This window comes from Bombyx mandarina, chromosome 19 (assembly GCF_030267445.1).
Source record: "Bombyx mandarina strain Sakado chromosome 19, ASM3026744v2".
In the NCBI taxonomy this organism is placed as follows: Eukaryota; Metazoa; Arthropoda; class Insecta; order Lepidoptera; family Bombycidae; genus Bombyx; species Bombyx mandarina.
The window spans coordinates 10501551-10521906 of NC_143225.1; the positions used below are offsets into that span (position 1 = coordinate 10501551).

The 20356-nt window shown below is 38.4% G+C and overlaps 2 protein-coding genes across 3 annotated transcripts in view; one reads left to right on the top strand and one right to left on the bottom strand.

Annotated features, from left to right (window-relative positions):
• Window positions 1-19966, bottom strand: part of FDL (fused lobes) — an 88751-nt gene extending 68785 nt beyond the window's left edge. The window contains exon 1 of one of the 2 annotated variants that reach the window (XM_028171376.2): window positions 19447-19966. The gene's annotated coding sequence lies outside the window, so the exon portion shown is untranslated. Of the gene's footprint in view, window positions 1-16905; window positions 17014-19446 lie in introns of those variants that run through there. The other variant, XM_028171381.2, reaches the window with a different exon arrangement.
• Window positions 1310-5320, top strand: LOC149500875 (uncharacterized). The gene is made up of 3 exons (XM_089735499.1): window positions 1310-1380; window positions 3768-4816; window positions 5247-5320. The coding sequence occupies exons 1-3, from the start codon at window positions 1310-1312 to the stop codon at window positions 5318-5320; spliced, it is 1194 nt and encodes a 397-aa protein (XP_089591625.1).
• Window positions 19967-20356: the final 390 nt, after the last annotated feature.

The following is a 20356-nucleotide window of genomic DNA, read 5'->3' on the forward strand; positions in this document are numbered from 1 at the left end:
ATAACCAAGAACCTGAACTGTGTTAGATATTCCAAAGAAGATGATCCACAGTGCATTGAGCGACTCCAAAAATGAAATTAATCATGGAAGAAAGCAATACCACGATGTTAAGACATACGAAAGAGTTATTGAAACAACTAATAGAGACAAAGTTTTTGTGAAAATCAGCTACGACATTTCTTTGGGTCCTTACACGCATTTTGGTACTAGTGAGCGCTTACGTAAGATGATACCTGGCTGACGACGCATCCTGCCGATTCTGTAGTGTGTACTGAGTGTGATAACCTAGAAAGGATAAGACGAAAACTAATATACGGCCCAGGCGCATATGAGCTCTTATCTCTAGATTTTTTATATTATTTTTTTATTGCCATAAAAAATAGCTTTAAGAACGTACATATACAATCAGGGCTAAAACCAATTAATAATAAAGTAATTTCGTCGAATTCATATAAATCAAACACGGAGACGTAGTGGCGGATATAAACATTTCCTCAATTTCTCTCTCCGGAAGTGACTCCAAATATGGGAAACTGCAGGAAATGAGCAATCTTCAACACTGTATACGTAAATCTATTTACAAGATCGAAATGAGGCAAACGTCGCCATCTAAATTTATCTAAGTGTAATGCGCATTTCCTAACGTGCCGTATTCTGTAATTTTGGTCTTATTCTGTAGTTATTCACTAGCTGACCTTCTTGGATGATCGCTAGGTTGACGTAAATAAATAACAGGTTCACCTTTAGTACAGACATCTCGGAATGAAGTCTTTTTAGTGTCCACTGTATATTTAGAAGAAAACGTGGACCATATCCGACAAACTTAATTTTTCCTTCGTTCTTATTATGTACATTTTCTTAACTTTCCTGGTAAGATTTAAGGATTTTCGGTCATTTGTGAAATGGCTGAGAAGGTCTGACAATATCATAGCGACTTTATTACAATAACTTTGTTACATTTACTAGGTATATCTATCCAGGTTGGAGGCGGGATTCGACCATGTCTACACACCTATTACGCGAACGAGAGCTCCTATGTTCATTTAATGTTTATAATAAATTACAAATATCCATAAATAATTACCGTATCCTAAGTCGCTTTAGTCGATGAGTTTCGAAACTGGCGTCCCGATAAAAACATTTTGTATTGTTATCCTTAACAACAACGTGAATCGCTATTGTTTATGTGTTATTTTGGTTAATTTAGTCATTTTTGGAGCCACTCTATTATCCAACGGTTCAAGTGTGTCCATACAGAAAATTGGCAATATGCGAGCTTAGCTGCCCGCTTGTAGCGCCTCCGGGCACAATGGTCTACAAGCATATTTTAAGATTGGCCGTCTGTTTGGCTGGATACGGCACGGCGGTCTTTTTACACTGGTTTGGGCTTTAGAAATATTTCGCTATTTATTTCTCGCTCTAGATCGCTGGCCGAGTTCATACCGTACCCAATTAAGTGATGACCTGAGTTTACAGATATTACAATGCGTATACCCCTCCAGCTTTGAAACATGAAGTTTAATTGTATAATGGCTTTCTCATCCCTCAAATCGGAAAGCAGGACGCTTTGCGGCAGAAATAGGAAGGCATTGGCAAAAACTGTATTATTTTTTTTTACTTCAAATTCAGAAGTTCCTTCGTAAGTCAAGACGTAGTTAGTGCTTTAGACCTCCATTTTTTTATCTCAACATAGCCACATCGCTGGATACGTGTACACCGGGCGTCTTACCCAACAGGCCTCGAACGGTATTATACACGAAATTCGATTATGTAATATGTAATAAGTTTCCAAGCAGAAGGTAAATTTAGTTTTAAAACAGGAAATTAATTTTCGTTACGTAGATAGCTTGTGGCACCGCGTTGTAGGTACCAGCGAGCTAATTAGCCATTAAAAGTTTTGGTTGTCACTGTAGCTCAGGCAGATTTAGAAATTTATGATGTACTTTTAAGTGTCCTGTATTTTTTTGCACAAGTGAAGAAAATTCAAGTTTTAAATTACAATGCAATTTTTTTTTATTGCTTATATGTGTGGACGAGCTCACAGCCCACCTGGTGTTAAGTGGTTACTGGAGCCCATCGACATCTACAACGTAAATGCTCCAAACACCTTGAGATACAGTTCTAAGTTCTCAGTATAGTCACAACGGCTGCCCCACCCTTCAAACCGAAACGCATTAGTGCTTCACGGCAGAAATAGGCGGGGCGGTGGTACCTACCTACCCGTGCGGATTCACAAGAGGTCCTACCACCAGTAACGCAATTACGGGCATTCAATTGTAGTGTCTTCGCTGCGCCTCTGGTATTATTGTCCATGAACGATGATGTGACGATGATTATCCTAAGCACGACTGCCATAGAAGGCAATAGAAAAAAATATATATTGTTAGAAGATGATGATGACATTGGAGGCGTGGCCTAAGTGACGTCAAGGATGGTGTGATGTCGGGAGGGCGCGTGGCGAGATGTTGTTGGAGGGGCGCGTTTGGGCTCGAGACGCGTTGGCGCAAGGCATCGTTCTCTTTTGCTTGCGACAGTCGGGACGGACGGACGTTCACATCGTTGCACAATCGTTGTATTTTATTATTCAAAGTTATTATTGTCAAAGTTTAGTTGTTGTCAAGATTTAGTTGCATTTTGTTAACCTTAGTTAATTTACATTGTTGGTTATAATTAAAGTGATTTCTGTCTAGGTTATATCGTTTATATTTTTTTTTAATAGTAAAGTTAGGGTGTTGATAATATCAGAAGTGGGATACGCATAAAGTTTTCATATCTTTGTGTGTATCCTTAAGCCTACTGTGCTATTCTGAAACATTGTTCTAAAACAAAGTCGAAATGTCAAAGTCAAGTACAGGTAGAGGTAAAAATAATAAAACACGTGAACGTTCTCCGAATCCTGGACTGTACCAACAACTTCAAGCGATTGTATCTCGCCTGAATGCGTTGGAAGACAATTCAAGGTCTGGTATAGCGACTGTTGTTGAGAGGCAGCCTGCGGTGGAGTCATCGGGATCGGCGGGCAGTGCTGTGGTGCCGTGCGTGGTTCTGGCTTCTGAGCAAAGCACGACATCTCTACCCGATGATATGTAGGCGAAGTAAAGTGTCCCTTAGAAATAAGGTGACACTCTACAAAACTTGCATACGCCCCGTCATGACCTATGCAAGTGTAGTGTTCGCTCACGCGGCCCGCACTCACTTAAAGTCATTCCAAATTATTCAATCCCGTTTTTGCAGGATAGCCGTCGGAGCCCCGTGGTTCGTCAGGAACGTCGACCTCCATGACGACCTGGACTTAGAGTCCACCAGTAAGTATATGCAGTCGGCGTCGATGCGCCACTTCGATAAAGCGGCACGACATGAGAACCCTCTCATCGTGGCCGCCGGTAACTACATTCCCGATCCTGCGGACAGAATGGAAAGCAGTCGACGTCGCCCAAAACACGTCATCTCGGATCCTCCCGATCCACTAACGGTGCTTTTAGGTACTTCAAGCACCGGTCACCGTTCTCGTCGAACCCGTCGCTTGCGACGAAGGGCTCGACGAGTAAATTAACTCTCAGACACAGCCCACTGAGTTTCTCGCCGGATCTTCTCAGTGGGTCGCGTTTCCGATCCGGTGGTAGATTCTGCGAAGCACGACTCTTGCTAGGGTTCGTGTTAGCAACATCGTCAGGTTTGAGCCCCGTGAGCTCACCTACTAAAGTTAGGGTTACGCTGACATAGCCTCTCAAGGCTATCAGCTTAGGTAGGAAAAAAAAAAAAAAAAGCACGACACCGCCATTGGTGCCTACGCCGGTTCCACGAGTTTCCGCTGACGATTGCGTCGCTGCCGAGGTAGCCGGTAAAATTGTAAGCGCAATTAATGAATTGAATCTGGTAAGGCCGAACCATATTTATATATCAAACTTTGATCCCGATTTAAATGATATTAATGTTTGGTGTGATGAAGTTGATCATGCACGTGTCATTTATAGGTGGACCGATAGGGAGTGCTTATCTCATATTGGTAATTGCCTTAAAGGCGATGCTCGTGTGTGGTTAAATGAATGGGTCACCAATGACCGTAGCTGGTCTAATTTTAAACGCGAGTTTAAGCCGTTGTGTCCCCGTCGGGTAGATGTTGCAAATATCATTTTTGATGTTATGAAAACCGATTCCAACAACTATCCTACATACGCGGAATATGTTAGGCGATCTTTATTGCGTCTTCGCATAGTAAATGGACTTAGTGACGAATTAGTTTCAGCAATAGTGATCCGGGGTATCGTTGATCCACAAATTCGTGCGGCCGCTACAAACGCGAGGTTATTGCCTAACGATTTAGTTGAGTTTTTCTCCATATATGTAAAACCTACACCTCAAATAAAAACAAATCATAATACTCGTACTGTCGCTGGTCGCTTTCATAATACACAATTCTCATCACGTAAAAGAGAGCATAGTTCTAGTAGAACCGGTTGTTACGTATGTGGATCATTTGGCCATAGACAAGTGAATTGCCCTAAGCGAACGAGAAAACGTTCGCCTACTGTGAATGATAGATTCACATCTGTACCCGCTGCCAGCTCCTCTGTGCAGAAGCCTGAACCTTGTTCTTTTTGTAAAAAGCTGCGCCATAAAGTAGAGCAGTGTTTCTTTAAGCAGCGTTCTGAAGCTCGTGGAAAATCTAACGTGAATTTTTGCCGTGATACTGTAAATGACTATAGAAAAAATGATATAGCTACTGCGATCGTACAGGGTGTACCAGTCGATATCCTGATAGATAGTGGATCCACAGTCTCGCTTATGTCTGAATCAATTGTAAAACATTTTCAATGTAAACGAGTACCCTCATTTTGCGTGTTACGAGGAATTGGTGACTGTGACACTGAATCTCGCTATTTTACTACTTTGACAGTTGAGTTTCCCGAAATTACGCTAGAAATAGACTTTCAAATTGTTAGTGACAAGTTCATGAATACCCCAGTCATAATCGGTACTGACGTTTTGAATCGGGAAGGTGTCACGTATATTAGGAAAAAGGGCATACAGCGCTTAACTCGGGTAGAAAAGGTTTTTACTGCTGAGACAACTGAACTTAATTCAATCCCTACCGTGAATACTTCATTAACAGGTGAAGAAAAAAATAAATTATTAGCTTTGGTACGAAAATTTTCAAAATACCTTATAACTGGTACCGCGGCCAGTACTGTTACAACTGGATCCATGCAAATTCGACTCAGCAATGAAACTCCTATTGTTTACAGACCTTACAAATTATCATTTAGCGAAAAACTTCGCGTTAGAGAAATTATTAAGGATCTTCTTGATAAAGGTGTGATTAGGGAGTCTGAATCGGAGTTCTCGAGTCCGATATTGCTAGTTAAGAAAAAGGACGGCAGTGACAGGATGTGCGTGGACTTTCGGGCTCTTAATGCGAATACTGTGAAGGATCGCTATCCATTGCCGTTAATAGACGATCACATTGACCGGTTAGGTAGCGCAAAATATTTTACAAGCCTCGATATGGCCACTGGTTTCCACCAGATTCCTTTAGCAAACGACTCCATTCACAAAACCGGCTTTGTGACACCCGAAGGTCATTTTGAATACCTTAAAATGCCCTACGGGTTAGCCAATGCCCCGGTTGTTTATCAACGTATTATAACTAATACTCTGAAAGCCTTTAGTGAGACAGGGAGGGCTTTAATATATATCGATGATGTTTTAATACCTAGTCAGACCATTGATGAAGGCCTAAATACTCTGCGTGAAATCTTTGAAACACTAACTAAGGCGGGCTTCTCGATTAATTTAAAAAAATGCAAGTTTCTTGCTAACGAAATTGAATATTTGGGCAGAACTATCAGCAATGTTCAGGTTAGGCAGAGTACGTATAAAGTAGAAGCATTGACAAGAGCCCCGAAGCCTGGTAATGTTAAACAAGCTAGACAATTTTTAGGTCTAGCGGGTTATTTTTGGCGCTATATTCCTGCATATTCGTTGCAGACAGCTTGTATTTCTAATCTGTTTCGTAAAGGTGTTGAGTTTAAATGGGGTGATGAACAGGAACAAGTACGCCAGTATATAATTACGCGTTTAACCAGTGAACCTGTCCTCAATATATTTAATCCATCATTATTAACAGAAGTACACACGGATGCTTCTTCTCGAGGGTATGGAGCTGTTTTACTTCAGACTCATGGGAATAATAATAAACGCGTGGTGGGATATTTTAGTAAAGTTACCCAAGGCGCCGAACCACGCTATCACTCCTATGAGCTGGAGACACTCGCTGTGGTCAAGGCTCTGCAGCATTTCAGGCACTACCTCATAGGTATACATTTCAAGGTAGTTACAGACTGCAACGCTTTGAAGCTTACCCAACGTAAAAAAGATTTACTACCGAGAGTCGCTCGGTGGTGGATCTACTTACAAGATTATGATTTTTCGTTAGAGTATCGTAAGGGCGCTGTGCTATCTCATGCCGACTATCTAAGTCGTAATCCTATAAATGTTTGTGAAATTGGTAGACCGCATAACTGGGCACAGATAGCACAGAGTGCTGATGAAGAAACTCGGAATTTAATACAAAAGTTACAAAACGGTGAATTAGATGAGACACGCTATGTAACTAAAAATGATGTTCTTTATTATAAATTTGATTCTGTTGGCCAACCTAGTAAATTATTATGTTATATTCCAAGAGGACATCGCCTCAGTTTGTTACGAATCTTTCATGATGAGCATCATCATATTGGAGTAGATAAGACGCTTGATCTAATATTAAACCATTTTTGGTTTCCTAGTCTAAGACAATTTGTTTGTAAATATGTACGCCATTGTATAGTATGTCTTTCACACAAAAAAATACCACGTCAACCCTTGCAGCCGATCGAGTCGTGGAAGAAACCGGACGTACCCTTTGACACGGTACATAGTGATGTCTTGGGTCCTCTTCCCGAATCGAACGGTTACAAATTTGTTGTCTTGATAATTGACGCTTATAGTAAGTTCTGTCTACTAAATCCTATGCGTAAGCAGGATGCAACAGAGTTAAAATTAGTATTTGAAAACGCTGTATCTTTATTTGGTGCACCTAGGCAGATTGTAACCGATAGGGGTAGAATGTACGAAAATAGATCATTTAGACAATGGGTATCAGACGTAGGTAGTAATTTATTCTTTATAACGCCAGAGATGCACCAGAGTAACGGTCAGGCTGAGAGATATTGCAGAACAGTTCTTAACATGATTCGTGTGGAGGTAAATTTCAGAAACGAAAATTGGTCAGAAGTTTTGTGGAAACTGCAGCTCACCCTGAACGTTACGAAACAAAAGTCCACTCAATATTCACCTTTATATTTGTTAATTGGTAGCGATGCTGTGACGCCCGTCATTCGTTCCGTTCTACGCGATGTGGCTCTAGAAGGAACAAGTGCCAACAGAGAAACCTTACGCGAGCTTGCCCGACAAAGAGCTTCTCAACTGCTGGACAAAAACCGAAAACAGTAGGACACTCGAGTAAATGAACAGCGCAATGAAAACGACGTGGTCTTCGTGCATAAGAATAGCCAATCTGTTGGAAAGCTGGATTCTGGTATGCGTGGCCCGTACAAAATAGTGCGTGCGCTGCCACATGGACGTTATGAACTGAAGCTTCTTTCTGGCTCACTTGGGAAGACCACGGAAGCTGCTGTCGAATTTATAAGTGCGTGGCACGGAGAGTGGACGCCGGATGTGTGCACCGCATTTTTCGAGTGTGAGCATAATTTGTAACAGTAATTGGGTTTGTTTCTTTTTGTCATTTAACTGGCATAAATGAAGCCGGTCTTTACTACTTGTTGGTCATCCTGAGGGCTCTGACAACTGTTTTATTTTGAGATATACTGCGGTCACTGTCTCGGGCAACCTGAGGGCTCTGCCACTGTATACAATAAGACATTAACTTATTTTGAGATATACTGCGGTCACTGTCTCGGGCAACCTGAGGGCTCTGCCACTGCATAAATTAACTTATTTTGAGATATACTGCGGTCACTGTCTCGGGCAACCTGAGGGCTCTGCCACTGGAAGAATTTGTGAAGACATGCTACGGAAATTGTCACTGAACAACAACTTCCCAACGGTCAGCAACATAATATTGCATTTCTGTGTGTCATTTTTAATGCAAACAATCTATTTTTAGGTGATGAGAATAGCTCTGAGGAAGGTATTGTCGCCGGTCCATCACACCACCATGACGACATAGTACCTCTAGACGGACCTATTAATGCGGGCGAGGACGCTCCGCCGTCAGGAGAGGCCGTGTTAGAAGATGATGATGACATTGGAGGCGTGGCCTAAGTGACGTCAAGGATGGTGTGATGTCGGGAGGGCGCGTGGCGAGATGTTGTTGGAGGGGCGCGTTTGGGCTCGAGACGCGTTGGCGCAAGGCATCGTTCTCTTTTGCTTGCGACAGTCGGGACGGACGGACGTTCACATCGTTGCACAATCGTTGTATTTTATTATTCAAAGTTATTATTGTCAAAGTTTAGTTGTTGTCAAGATTTAGTTGCATTTTGTTAACCTTAGTTAATTTACATTGTTGGTTATAATTAAAGTGATTTCTGTCTAGGTTATATCGTTTATATTTTTTTTTAATAGTAAAGTTAGGGTGTTGATAATAATATTAATACCTCACTGTTCCAAAGTAAATTTTACAAAATTAAATATGTTAGACGGTTCCTTTATAAACCTACAAATTCCAAAGACATATCATAAATTAAAAACAAATATTTAGTGAAGCTACGTACGTACATATACCTATGACTTAAGAAATAAATTGGTTTAAAAATAAAGCGCAAACAAGAAGATAAAGTTTTGTTCACCTTTGCTATTTGTTTGGTAATCGGGCGCAGGGCCACCTGATGTTAAGAAATCTCCGGATCTCATCATTATAAATGAAATGGGAGGTATATTGTTGTGCGTGCATATAAAAAATACCGAACTGATATTAAATGTGTACTTCAATGATTTTTCTAGTTTTACTCTTTAGATCTCTATTTTTTTTATTGATTATATGGGTGGACGAGCCCACAGCCCACCTGGTGTTAAGTGGTTACTGGAGAACATGGACATCTAAAACGTAAATGCGCCACCCACCTTGAGATATAAGTCCTAAGATCTGAGTATAGTTACAACGGCTGCCCCACCCTTCAAACCGAAACGCATTACTGCTTCACGGCAGAAGTAGGCAGGGCGGTGGTACCTACCCGCGCGGATTCACAAGAGGTCCTACCACCAGTAATGTAAGGTTTAAGTAAACAAATGTTGTCATATGTTTGTTTCTTTTACTATAAATATTTTTATTAAAACTTTGACTTAGCTTTTTTCTTTTTAAATGTTTATAGGCGTGATGTATCAAAGCTCACATCAGCATCAACAAAGTAAATGCCGGCACCCATCTTAGGACACGAGTTCTAAGTCTCAGTCTTATATTAGTACAGCAGTTGTCCTCGTCTTTAAGCCGAAACGCATTATTGCTTTGCGGCAAAAATAGGCAGGGTAACGGCACATACCCGTGGGTTCGGAAGGAGACTTACCAACCAACAGTAAATTATGTAATAAGTATAGATTTTTTGTTAGCTTTAGTTTCAAAACACGATGTTATTTCTGTATCGTGGAAGTCATTTGTGAACACGTGTTAATTATTTCATTAGAAAAATTGGTACCTGCCTGCGGGATTCGAACACTGGCACATTCGCATCGTTTGATACGCGTACACCGGACGTCTCACCCTTTAGGCTACCACACGGTATTTCTGAATCGCGCTATGCTTATATTGAATGTTTTAAACCATTTGCAATATATAATAAATAATGTAATAAATGCATTTCTAAACATTTAACTAAATCAGTGGTTCCCAAACTTATTTTGTCAACTGCCCACTTTGAGAATAAATTATTTTTAGCGCCCCCATTTTTTCACCTAGTAATTACCACCATAGCGAGAGCTCAGTCGTTGTCTGAAAGTCCTCTTAGATGAAATTAAAAATCGCCCTCTACACAACGCCCCCATTTTTTCTGGGTCTCTTACCGCCCCCATTAGGCCTGCAGCGCCCACAAGGGTGCGCTATCGCCCACTTTGGGAAAGGCGGAACTAAATTTTTTCGAACGGGGTCGCTGCCGTAGCTAGTGCATAATTCGATACGACTGGCGCTGGCTCCTCAATTTCAGATTTACAGGAGTGAGTAGGCAATCGTATTATTGGACCTAAGCTTTTGTACACAATGAAATCATAGCCGTCGCGTTGTAATTCAACAGCTGACCGTTATTTAATACAGGCGCGTTGCATTTCAACGGCGCGGTGATGTCATTAGTGAAATCATAACGTGCCTATATTGCTTCCGAATGTACCTGCTTGTTACAATCGTAAATTGGTTGTCGGTAATTAAGAAATATACTTATATGAACATAAAATATAAGTCATTTAATTTACATTTTTTTTTATTAAAACTTTACAGATTGAATGGAGTTCCATTTTAATGTTTGTAATAAAAATTATTATTTAATTTACGTCGTTATTTTCACGTGATTGTTCTAGTTCTATGGAATAGAAACTTCGTTCTGAAACATAGTTGATTCGTTTGAGTTTAAGCTTTGTCGAGTCTTGTTGGTTTGTCGTTTAGTACTTAATTAATAATCTTGATAAATACGTCTGTAGTTTATTTTGTGATAGTCATTTTAGAATATAATTGATATTACGACCTCACGTGTCAAGGTTTACTGGCTTCAGTAATTAAGAAACAGAGGGGCCGCGAGCTCATCCTCTCATTTAGAGCAAGAAAGTTTTCGTACAAAATCGATTATTGCAACCCAATTCTTCTAATATCGACAAATATTTAGAATGACGTTGGTGCATTGCTACGTTTAAAACAAACAATGGTAGGAGAGAACAGTATGTTATTAGACGATGGGTGGGGGTGGAAAGGCATGTATGATGTATAGTTTATCCCGCGACGCGGCTAGACTTACTATTTATCATTAAATTCTGTTCTCTCATAACTCTGAAATATATACCTCTAGTACTGTAGTTTTTACTTTGAGTTTCAACAAAAATAATACATTTTTTGGTTATAAAATAACTATTAATATTATGTACCAATCGTTTCGTATTGAATTCGATAATTATTGAAACTACCCTAATAATTACATATTATAGATTGATAACAGTTTGGTTTCAGTACTAGACTATGCTATAAAAGGTAGGGTTATTTCTTTGAGACATCTGCTGGTGAATAAAACAGATTAGGATAAGAGCAAGGTTTTTTATTTTTTTTTATATTTTTTTTATTGCCTTTGTAGGCAGACGGGCATACGGCCCACCTGATGGTGAGTGGTTACCGTCGCCCATGGACTTCAGCAATGCAAGGGGCAGAGCCAAGTCGCTGCCTACCGCTTAATACTCTCCACAAGCCTCGTTTGAAGAAGGACATGTCATAGCGCTCGGGAAACACCGGGATTTTAGGGAAAGTCTCATTTTCAATGACAACTTTCGATTTACCGAGCAAGATTGCTCACATATATTTATTAATAATAATTATTATTATTGATTAGATATTCATCATCATTATTATATAGATTAGTTATGTATACCTATTGGTATAACCCATTTGGTATTTTTTTTTGTTTGTTTTCTTATTGCTTAGATGGGTGGACGAGCCACCTGGTGTTAAATGGTTACTGGAGCCCATAGACATCTATCTCCTACTACTACGTAAGTAGCCCATAGACACTCACTACGGGCCTCACTACGGGTCGGCGTCTCTGCGGTACGTACGTACGTATCCACGTACACTCGTATCACAGCCTGATCCTGCTCTATCCGCAATACATACAAGAGTAAGAACCGTCGCGCCTTCGTCTCTCCTAGAATATTTGGCTCAATAATAACAACATGAAACTAGTAATAACGTAATGTAACATTAACCAGTAATAACGAACCGGTCAACGTTCTCGTCGAACCCGTCGCTTGCAAAGAGGGGCTCGGCGAGTAAATTAGCCCACAGACACAGCCCACTGAGTTTTCGCCGGATATTCTCAGTGGGTCGCGATTCCGATCCGGTGGTAGATTCTGCGAAGCACTGCTCTTGCTAGGGCTAGTGTTAGCAAATTCTTCACCTACCAGTCCGTGCGCAGCTGAAATAGCCCTCTTAGGCTACCCGCGAATAGGTGGGCAATAAAGAAACTACATACGTACTATAACCGCGTAGTGTCAGGGATTTCCACGCATTTATAATAAATAAGCACATAAGCATCTATCGGCTCGTACTAAAGTCGAATATTTTACTGTGTGTCAAGAAGCATTTATTGCGGAGCCGTTAAATATGGTCGATAGTAAAACTTATAGATTGGCACGTGTTTACTGTCCAATCCGATTTTATATACAAGGCGGTGCCTTATATGGCATTGTCAAATTTTCGTATAGGTAAACTGAATATATAATACTGCCTACTATTTTGGACTTGGTTTTACGCCTGCACGTCACGTGGCTTGGCACCAAACTCTTGAAGCCCGTAAACAGACAGAAAATCTCTTAGCTCTACTATTGTGGAGGCCACCGAGGTTACTACATAATTTATAAACATAAGATGTCATTGTTTTGAAAAATGTTACTTTCTAGTGTAGGTATTATATCACGGAACAATATCACAACTATAACGAGGAACCGATCACCGACCACGTATTGAGTTAAGCCGTCATCGTCCCACACTGTTAAGGCCAATATTCACTGAACTATAAGCGTTGGCGAGAGTTGCGACAACTCAACTTATACTTATACATAATCACAACATAGTTAAAGTATTTACTTTCATGTTTTTATTTCGTCTAATTAGGTAACTGGTGGTAAACAATAAAACCTACAATTCAAATTTTGATTTCACGTCTCGACGCGGATGGGTCGCTACCTCATCATCATCATCATCATCTTAGCTTTATAGCTGTCCACTGCTAAACATAGGCCTCTCCAATCGCTCTCCAGTGCGGCCTGTCCGTTGCCACCTGTATCCAACCTGACCCAGCGATTTTCACTGGGTCGTCGGTCGCTACCTACATTGTATTATTCAGTAACAATTTGATAAGAAATGGCCGTAAGCTCTTTCGCCTTTAAAATGCCATATAATAATAAAAAGGTTAGACAATAAAATTGTGAGTACTAGAGGTCCCGCAGTAGTCGAAATTCGACTATAATTAATTGGAATTGTGGGATAAGTTTGTACACTATTATGATTGTATTTTATACTTCTTTAATAACAAATTTCGCCAAGACTACACTATAAAAAAATATAAATAAAGACAATCTCAATTTCATCACAAACGTCAAGAACAAAAGTTTGACAATAAATAGTATGCATGCGTGTGTGCGTCAAATACATGGTATGTAGTGTGTGTAATGTTTTCTTTATTGATTTAATGTATCTTTTATGCATTATTTAAAAAAAATATTAGCATTGTGCACTTCTTCTCTATATTCTCTATAAGTGTGGAAAATTTCATACTCCTCCGTCCGTGCAATTTTCGTAAAAAAGGGATACAAAGTTTTTGCTTCACGTATTAATATATAGATACGGTAAGCCTAAAAGTGACAAATTGAGAGAGACCACACGGGACTGCAGACCAAACAAGTTTTTTAATTTGCGGTCGACTCCTAGACGCGGCTTAGTCTGGGACAACCGAAATCTAGAGTTCTCATTAAACTACAACAAACAATTTGAGTTTTGATAGAATTATGAAATATAATTGCAGAAACATGGTGAAGTTTACTGTAGAGTTTTATTTTTATTTCTACAGTATTGCTCTCTCTCTACCTTTGGCGTGAAATGAATAAACCGCGTGCATGAATTGTGGGAACTTCTGCGCCATTTTTCTTTATTTGGTTGTTTTTTTTTTTAAATCCTACGTTGACGCAGCACCGAATACTGAAAACTTGTTTACTTAGCAATACCTGTCAGTGGAAACTTTAATAATACCCTAAAACTTGGGCCATTTCAATATTCCACCAGAAAGTATCGTCAGGTTACGACCGGCAACTATGAGGATACGAAACACGAACAAAAAGAACATAAATATAATTTTATATCCCTTAATGTTTGATCTAGTCATGTCAGTGTTGTATGAGGATTCGACTTTGCAGTTTTTCCAGTTGCTGCCCAACATCGGTATACTCTTGATGTGAGATTTGTGATGGATATTTCTTTTAAAAAATGTGAGGAAAACTGTAGTCCTTATATTTATTAAAATTAAAATATAGAAATTGCTACATTAGTATTTTTTTAAACATGGTGCCACCTATCGCATATTTGTGGAAATGGACGAAACCTGTGAAAAGTGAAACTACAAGCTTTGAAGTTATTCCACTGGGAGCTTTAAGTCAACACACGCTGCACACAGATGGCGCTTTCTTAAATTTAAAAGCTTCAAGTCTCAAGCGACTTCATGATGATATAGCAAATGTGACGCAGTTTTACAAGCTCGTTCAAGGTATTAGATTAAAAAAAGCTGACTAGAAAATCGTTATTTACAAACAAGCATGCGAATCGTCAAAACTTTTTTCATCGTTAAATTTCTTTTTTTACATTCCATTACTTCGTATTATCGCTCAGCTGTTATGTCGTTTCAGGCGGAGCTACGTGAGTTCGTCCACCCACCAAGGTGAAGCAATAATAGCCCCTTGACTTTTTTTTCCTACCTATGCTGATAGCTTTGAGAGGATGTTTCAGCTTCTCCTTGACGTGTAGGTGAGCTCACATGGCTCAAATCGGGTGTGTTGCTAACACTGGTCCTAGCAAGAGCAGTGCTTCGTAGAATCTACCACCGGATCGTAAACGCGTCCCACCGAGAAGACCCGGTGAGAAACTCAGTGGGCCGTGTCTATGGGTTAATTCACTTGTCCAGCCCTTTGGCGCAAGCGACGGGTTCGACGAGGACGGTGACCGGAGCCCCCTGGGCCTGCTGGCTATATAAATATAGGCAGACAAAAATAGTATGTCTCTTATTGTATCACGTTTACCAATAGTAACTTTTAGCGATTCGCCCACGGCGTCTAAATCACTTTCGACAATAACATCAGCGCCATTTAAGTATACAGAAGGACGATGACATCACTGAAATTAAATGAGTTCATCTGACAGATAAATTCAAACCTATACAAGACTAACTATACCTAATAATTTTCATAATATTTACTATTCAAAGTTCACTATCCGAGTCCACAATATGTTTGTACGTTAATTACTGGTTATTGCAACAAGGTTATTACTACAATTGTCACTCGGCACTTTGGACAGCTTGCAGCTGAATGACCAGCCTTGGTGACTTCAAGAAAATATATACTCATGCACAGCCAATCCTCATGAATAAAGCATTTGAAAAATAGTCACATCGGTTAAATTATGTAAATGTAATATTAATATCTATTGTACGGAACAATGATACTCCTCTATTCCAAATTAATTTTACTGTTGAGTTTGTTCTGAGCGCTCTTCTTAGGTTAACGCCTCTTTTTTAGAACAAATGGTAGTGTTTTTTTTGGCATAAAACATTCGCGTGTTTAATCTTATCAATTTCAAAATTATTGATAATGACTAAGTCTTAAAAACAATATTATTGTATACAACCCGGTTACATTATCTCTGGACCTGGCGAAAGGGAAACGTGGATGGGCTTCACATTCCAGCAAGGTCCGGAGATATTGTAACCGAGCAATACAATAGTGGTAGCTATAAAGGTCACTACAACCCGGTTACATTATCTCTGGACCTGGCGAAAGTGAAACTAGGAGAGGCTTCACATTCCAGCATGGGCCAGCGATATTGTAACCGAGCTAACGAACGCACTACTCACTTAGTGAGTTTCCAGTCACCCGTTTAGTGGTTAATTACCGAACCATATAGACATCACAATTATGCCACTCACCCAAACGTGAAATCGAAGTCTCAATTGTATTGTAATATTATATTTAGTTGCAAAAATAGGCAGGCACCTACTCTTGCTCGCTAATGATACACTTTTCCATCAGTAAATCCCAGTTGGAGATCACGGTACGCTGAAAGGATTATTGGTAGCCCGGAAGCCTTTCCAGTTTCACCAGGACAGGTGAGCGAGTACGAGCACAGCCAAGGATGGGATTTGATAAGAGTTCCCTAAGCGCCTCCGGAAGAAACCTGACAACTCAAGGGCATTTGCTTCGCTAATGAATATACTACTGGAACGGAATCGCGACCCGCTGAGAAGATCCAGCAAGAAATTCGGCGGGTTAGCGCATGAAAACAAATGAGTTAGGTTGAACGTCGAACTCTTAGCCGAGTTCGACGATTACAGTTACCATCTCTTAGTCGCTCCCAAGCCCGCGGGAAGAGATGGGGGGTGGTGCTATTTATGCCGCAATATGGCAAATCGTTTTGCTATGGTTTCATAAATATCGCGACCAACGCATTTTAACATGACCCGTGGAACTGCCTCTTTAAATAAATATATATTAAGAGGCTTTAAGTGCGAATAGCGACGAAAACAATGTTGAGAAACTGTTTTTGAGATAATTGAATTTTACCAGTGAAGTTGTCATAGTTGGTGGTTACTATGTTAGAAATTTTCTATTGAGTCAACAACAAGTGTTAAAAACTCAAATCAACGCGATAAACAACGTGTCAGCCACAAACATAGTTATTTGCTTAGATTTAGTAAAGATTATCACGCATTTTATTTCAAGTCAAACTTTAATAATCCCTCTTTTACCGAGTTTATCTTTTAATTGCGCATGACATTTCATTGGGTCTTAAGCGGCTATACAGACACAGCAGTATAAATGCTACCGCCTGCGCAAATCAAATACAATGATGGGCTTGAACTTCTAATTAGGTTCTAATAAAGAACAGTCTTTACGTACCCTTCAAAGTGGCTCATGGGCAGTTTGTTTAGTAACAGAAATGTGCCGAAATAGGTGCACAGAGCTTAATGCACAAGACAGCGAATCAAATTCACAAAAAACACACACACACCGCTCGTCATATCAAATGTTTGTAGTCAATTAGCGTTTGTGAGCTCAATTACAGATAATTACGTACGATTAGGTGCGCCCCACCAGGGATATCAAATGACCCATTTATACTACTGAATTTGATAACAAGATAAACGTTCAACTATCGGATATCCTGTTGTTGTTGAACCATTAAACTTTGTTGTAACTTAACATCAACAAATGTTTGTAGACGCGACAGACTACAACCAACTTACGTATTTCATAAAATTGAATCACGTGATTACATTGACGAAAAAATAACCTTAAAGGTAGCCCAGTCGAGTAATAGATTTGAAGAATATTCAAAAATGCATTTTTAATTTCGAAATAGGTTTTAAGCAATAATAATGTAAAGGTTTTTATTGTATTTGTAGGCAAACGGACCTACGGCCTATCTGACGGTCAGTATTCTGCACATGGACATCAGTAATGCGAGGGGCAGAGGCAAGACGTTGCCTACTGCTGAGGGCTCTACTAAAACCTCGTAAAATAGGAAGTTGTTAGCACTCTGAAAACATCGCAGTTTACTCCACAGCCGGATAGTACGTGGCGAAAAATATCTCTGGAAAGGCACTATAGATGAACACAGTGTTTTTAGGTTGAATGAAATAACCGAAGTGATTCGACGATCAAAATGATTCCTCAGAGTATTCCTCGTAGAACAAATAATCGATCTTTTCTTAGACCGTGTCTTTTGGTCAAGGTTATTTCATATCAACATAATTAAGCAGGATAAAACATACATACCCAGAAAATAAATATTTTTACATTTAGGGTTATCGTAGGTGCAAGTGTGAGGCCATGAAGATAACACAGAGGAATTAATTGTTTTTATAAGAACTGACTTCATTTATTATTTTTAAATTTAAGTAATGTTATCAAATTAAAATAAAACCAGTTACGAAAATATTAAGAATAGGTACAATTAGTGGTAGAGCTCAACGAAGCTTAGTCGGTACAAATTCATCAATTCAATTTGTAATAATGTCATTTTTATTAAAATTAATCAATTTTTGTATATTAAATTGTGTATATGTTCCTTATAGACATATTTTGATATATTTTATTGTTAATATGTATATGGCCAAAATAACTTTATTCGGTTTGACTATCCCAATTTCTTAGCCAATATTCTGGTAAAAAAGTTGAATATATGGCTAATGTGAACATTGATACTAAAAGTTAACAAAGTGTGCTATTTATTTAGCATGAAATTATAACTATACTCATTAGCTTATTTCTGAATGGATTTTAATCTTGTTAATCTGCTGTTTTTTGGTTAGTTTTAGAAAGATTAATAATTATTAATAAGATAATTAATTAATAAGATGAAAAATATAAGTATAATAATTGAACACACTAACTTGGTATTGAATTTGCAAACTTCTTGGTTATACAGATTATTTGATCATCATCATAATTACCCTATAGCAGTCCACTGCTGGACATAGGCTTTTCCTGGCTAAAATGGCAAAAAAAAAAGGCTAAAATTGATTTAGTAATTAGATTATTGTTCCACATCTAATGGCACCAAGCTAGGAACCCTGTGTTATGGTTGAGTGAAACAAATGAGACCCCGTATAAGTAATTCCAGAAGCTAAAGCTTGTTTCCCCAAAGTACTGACTATGTTGTGAATCAAATTCAAATATAAATAGAAAGTATAACAACAAAAATAAAAAATAAGATGTCACACAAAATACCATTATCAAAATGATGTTATCATTAACTTGTTTTCTTTTTACTGCTATGAATATTCACATTTTCTGTCAATTTGTTTCCATTAATTCAATTTAATAGTGAATCAAAAGTACATTTTTACTAATAATAATTATATAATTAAGATTAGTTAACCTATTGTATTAAATGTATATAAAATTAATAATTTATTCAATTAACATTATATTCTAACATTAATTTGTAATTGTTAGGTTTTCATGATATTAAATATTACTCTACTTTTTTTTATTGCCTTTGTAGGCATTCGCATATATGACCCACCTGATGGTGAGTGGTTACCATCACACTTAGACGCCAGTAATGCCAGGGCAAAGCTAAGTTGCTATCTACTAAAATCCTCATGTAATCAAACTTAAAAATCAATTCGATTGTATTGACTCCTTTTTTAAAATCAAAATAGTATGTAAGAGCTAAGTTAATATTTTATATAAGAAGCCTTAACAAATTGAAAATAAACTTTATAAGCTGTTATGGTATTTTATGATGTTGCTGCAAGTGTTCTGCTGATTTCTACCCCAATGTAGTCTTGTGTTCCGGTTTGATGTGTTAGGATAGTTCTCAGGGTGGGTAGCTGCGGTCCTTGATATCGCTTCTGAGGGTTTTGGTAAGCTGTTAACCCCAGACAGAACGTAAGCTCGTCTACCAATATATGCCAAAAAATAAAGACTTACCTTTAAAAAATTGCCAGTCGATGTTCAACAATATAATGTCGGTTTTGTATCCTCGCATCCACTGTCTTGTAAACACACACAGTTCAAATATAATTCAAAGTTCAATTCGCGTTTCGGTACATTTTATTAAATATTTTTTTTAGTCTGCTTTATGGAAATATATTTTTATTATAAGGAATATCAAAGCTGGACGTTTGCTCACTTGATTTTAACTAGCAGAAATTTGATATTCAAAAGCAAAGTGAAAGTAAGCGAAGTAATTTCCTATTTAGAACTTTCCATTGAATTAAAACGTTTTATCGCATTAATCTAAAAGAAAATCTTAACGTAGATAATGGAAATATAATGAAATTAAAAAATAAATTTACATTGTAAATACATGCATACACGAAACTAAGTTTTGATAATTAAATTCACAAAAACGAACATACGAATAAAAATGATTAGACGAAGTGTCACGAACGAGAACTGTCACTTATAAATCACTGTCTTCAGTCACAGTCTGTCACTTGCGAATACATTTTTTGCTCGTTGACTGTAATTCTTAACTTTACCGCAATTAATATGTTAATAAATTAAATAGGTTGAAAATAAACGAAAGTAGTATTTAGAGTGTTTAAACTTGGTGCCAGTGGCGCCTGTGGTAAGTGCTTAGGACGGAAAAAAATATGCTACCACTACACGGAACAAAACGCTAGTGAATATAAAGTAATGTTGGTTTTTTTTGATAGTATGTACATGTAGCAAGTTCATTCATTGTGAGTTGTTATTCTAAGGTTGCTGAAAAAAAATCTATTGATAGAAAATTAGAAGAGATTTTAAAATGTTTTAATCATTAAAAATGACTTTAGGTGAATAATAAAGACAGGAGTGGCGCTGGTTTGTAAAACTCGTCACTAAAAATATAAGG

Coding starts and splice junctions, on each gene's coding strand:
- LOC149500875 (XM_089735499.1), top strand. CDS start 1,310: ATGGTCTACAAGCATATTTTAAGATTGGCCGTCTGTTTGGCTGGATAC. Junction 1,381..3,767: donor ACGGCGGTCTTTTTACACTG/GTTTGGGCTTTA, acceptor AAAAAAAAAAAG/CACGACACCGCCATTGGTGC. Junction 4,817..5,246: donor AATTGTAAAACATTTTCAAT/GTAAACGAGTAC, acceptor TATTGTTTACAG/ACCTTACAAATTATCATTTA.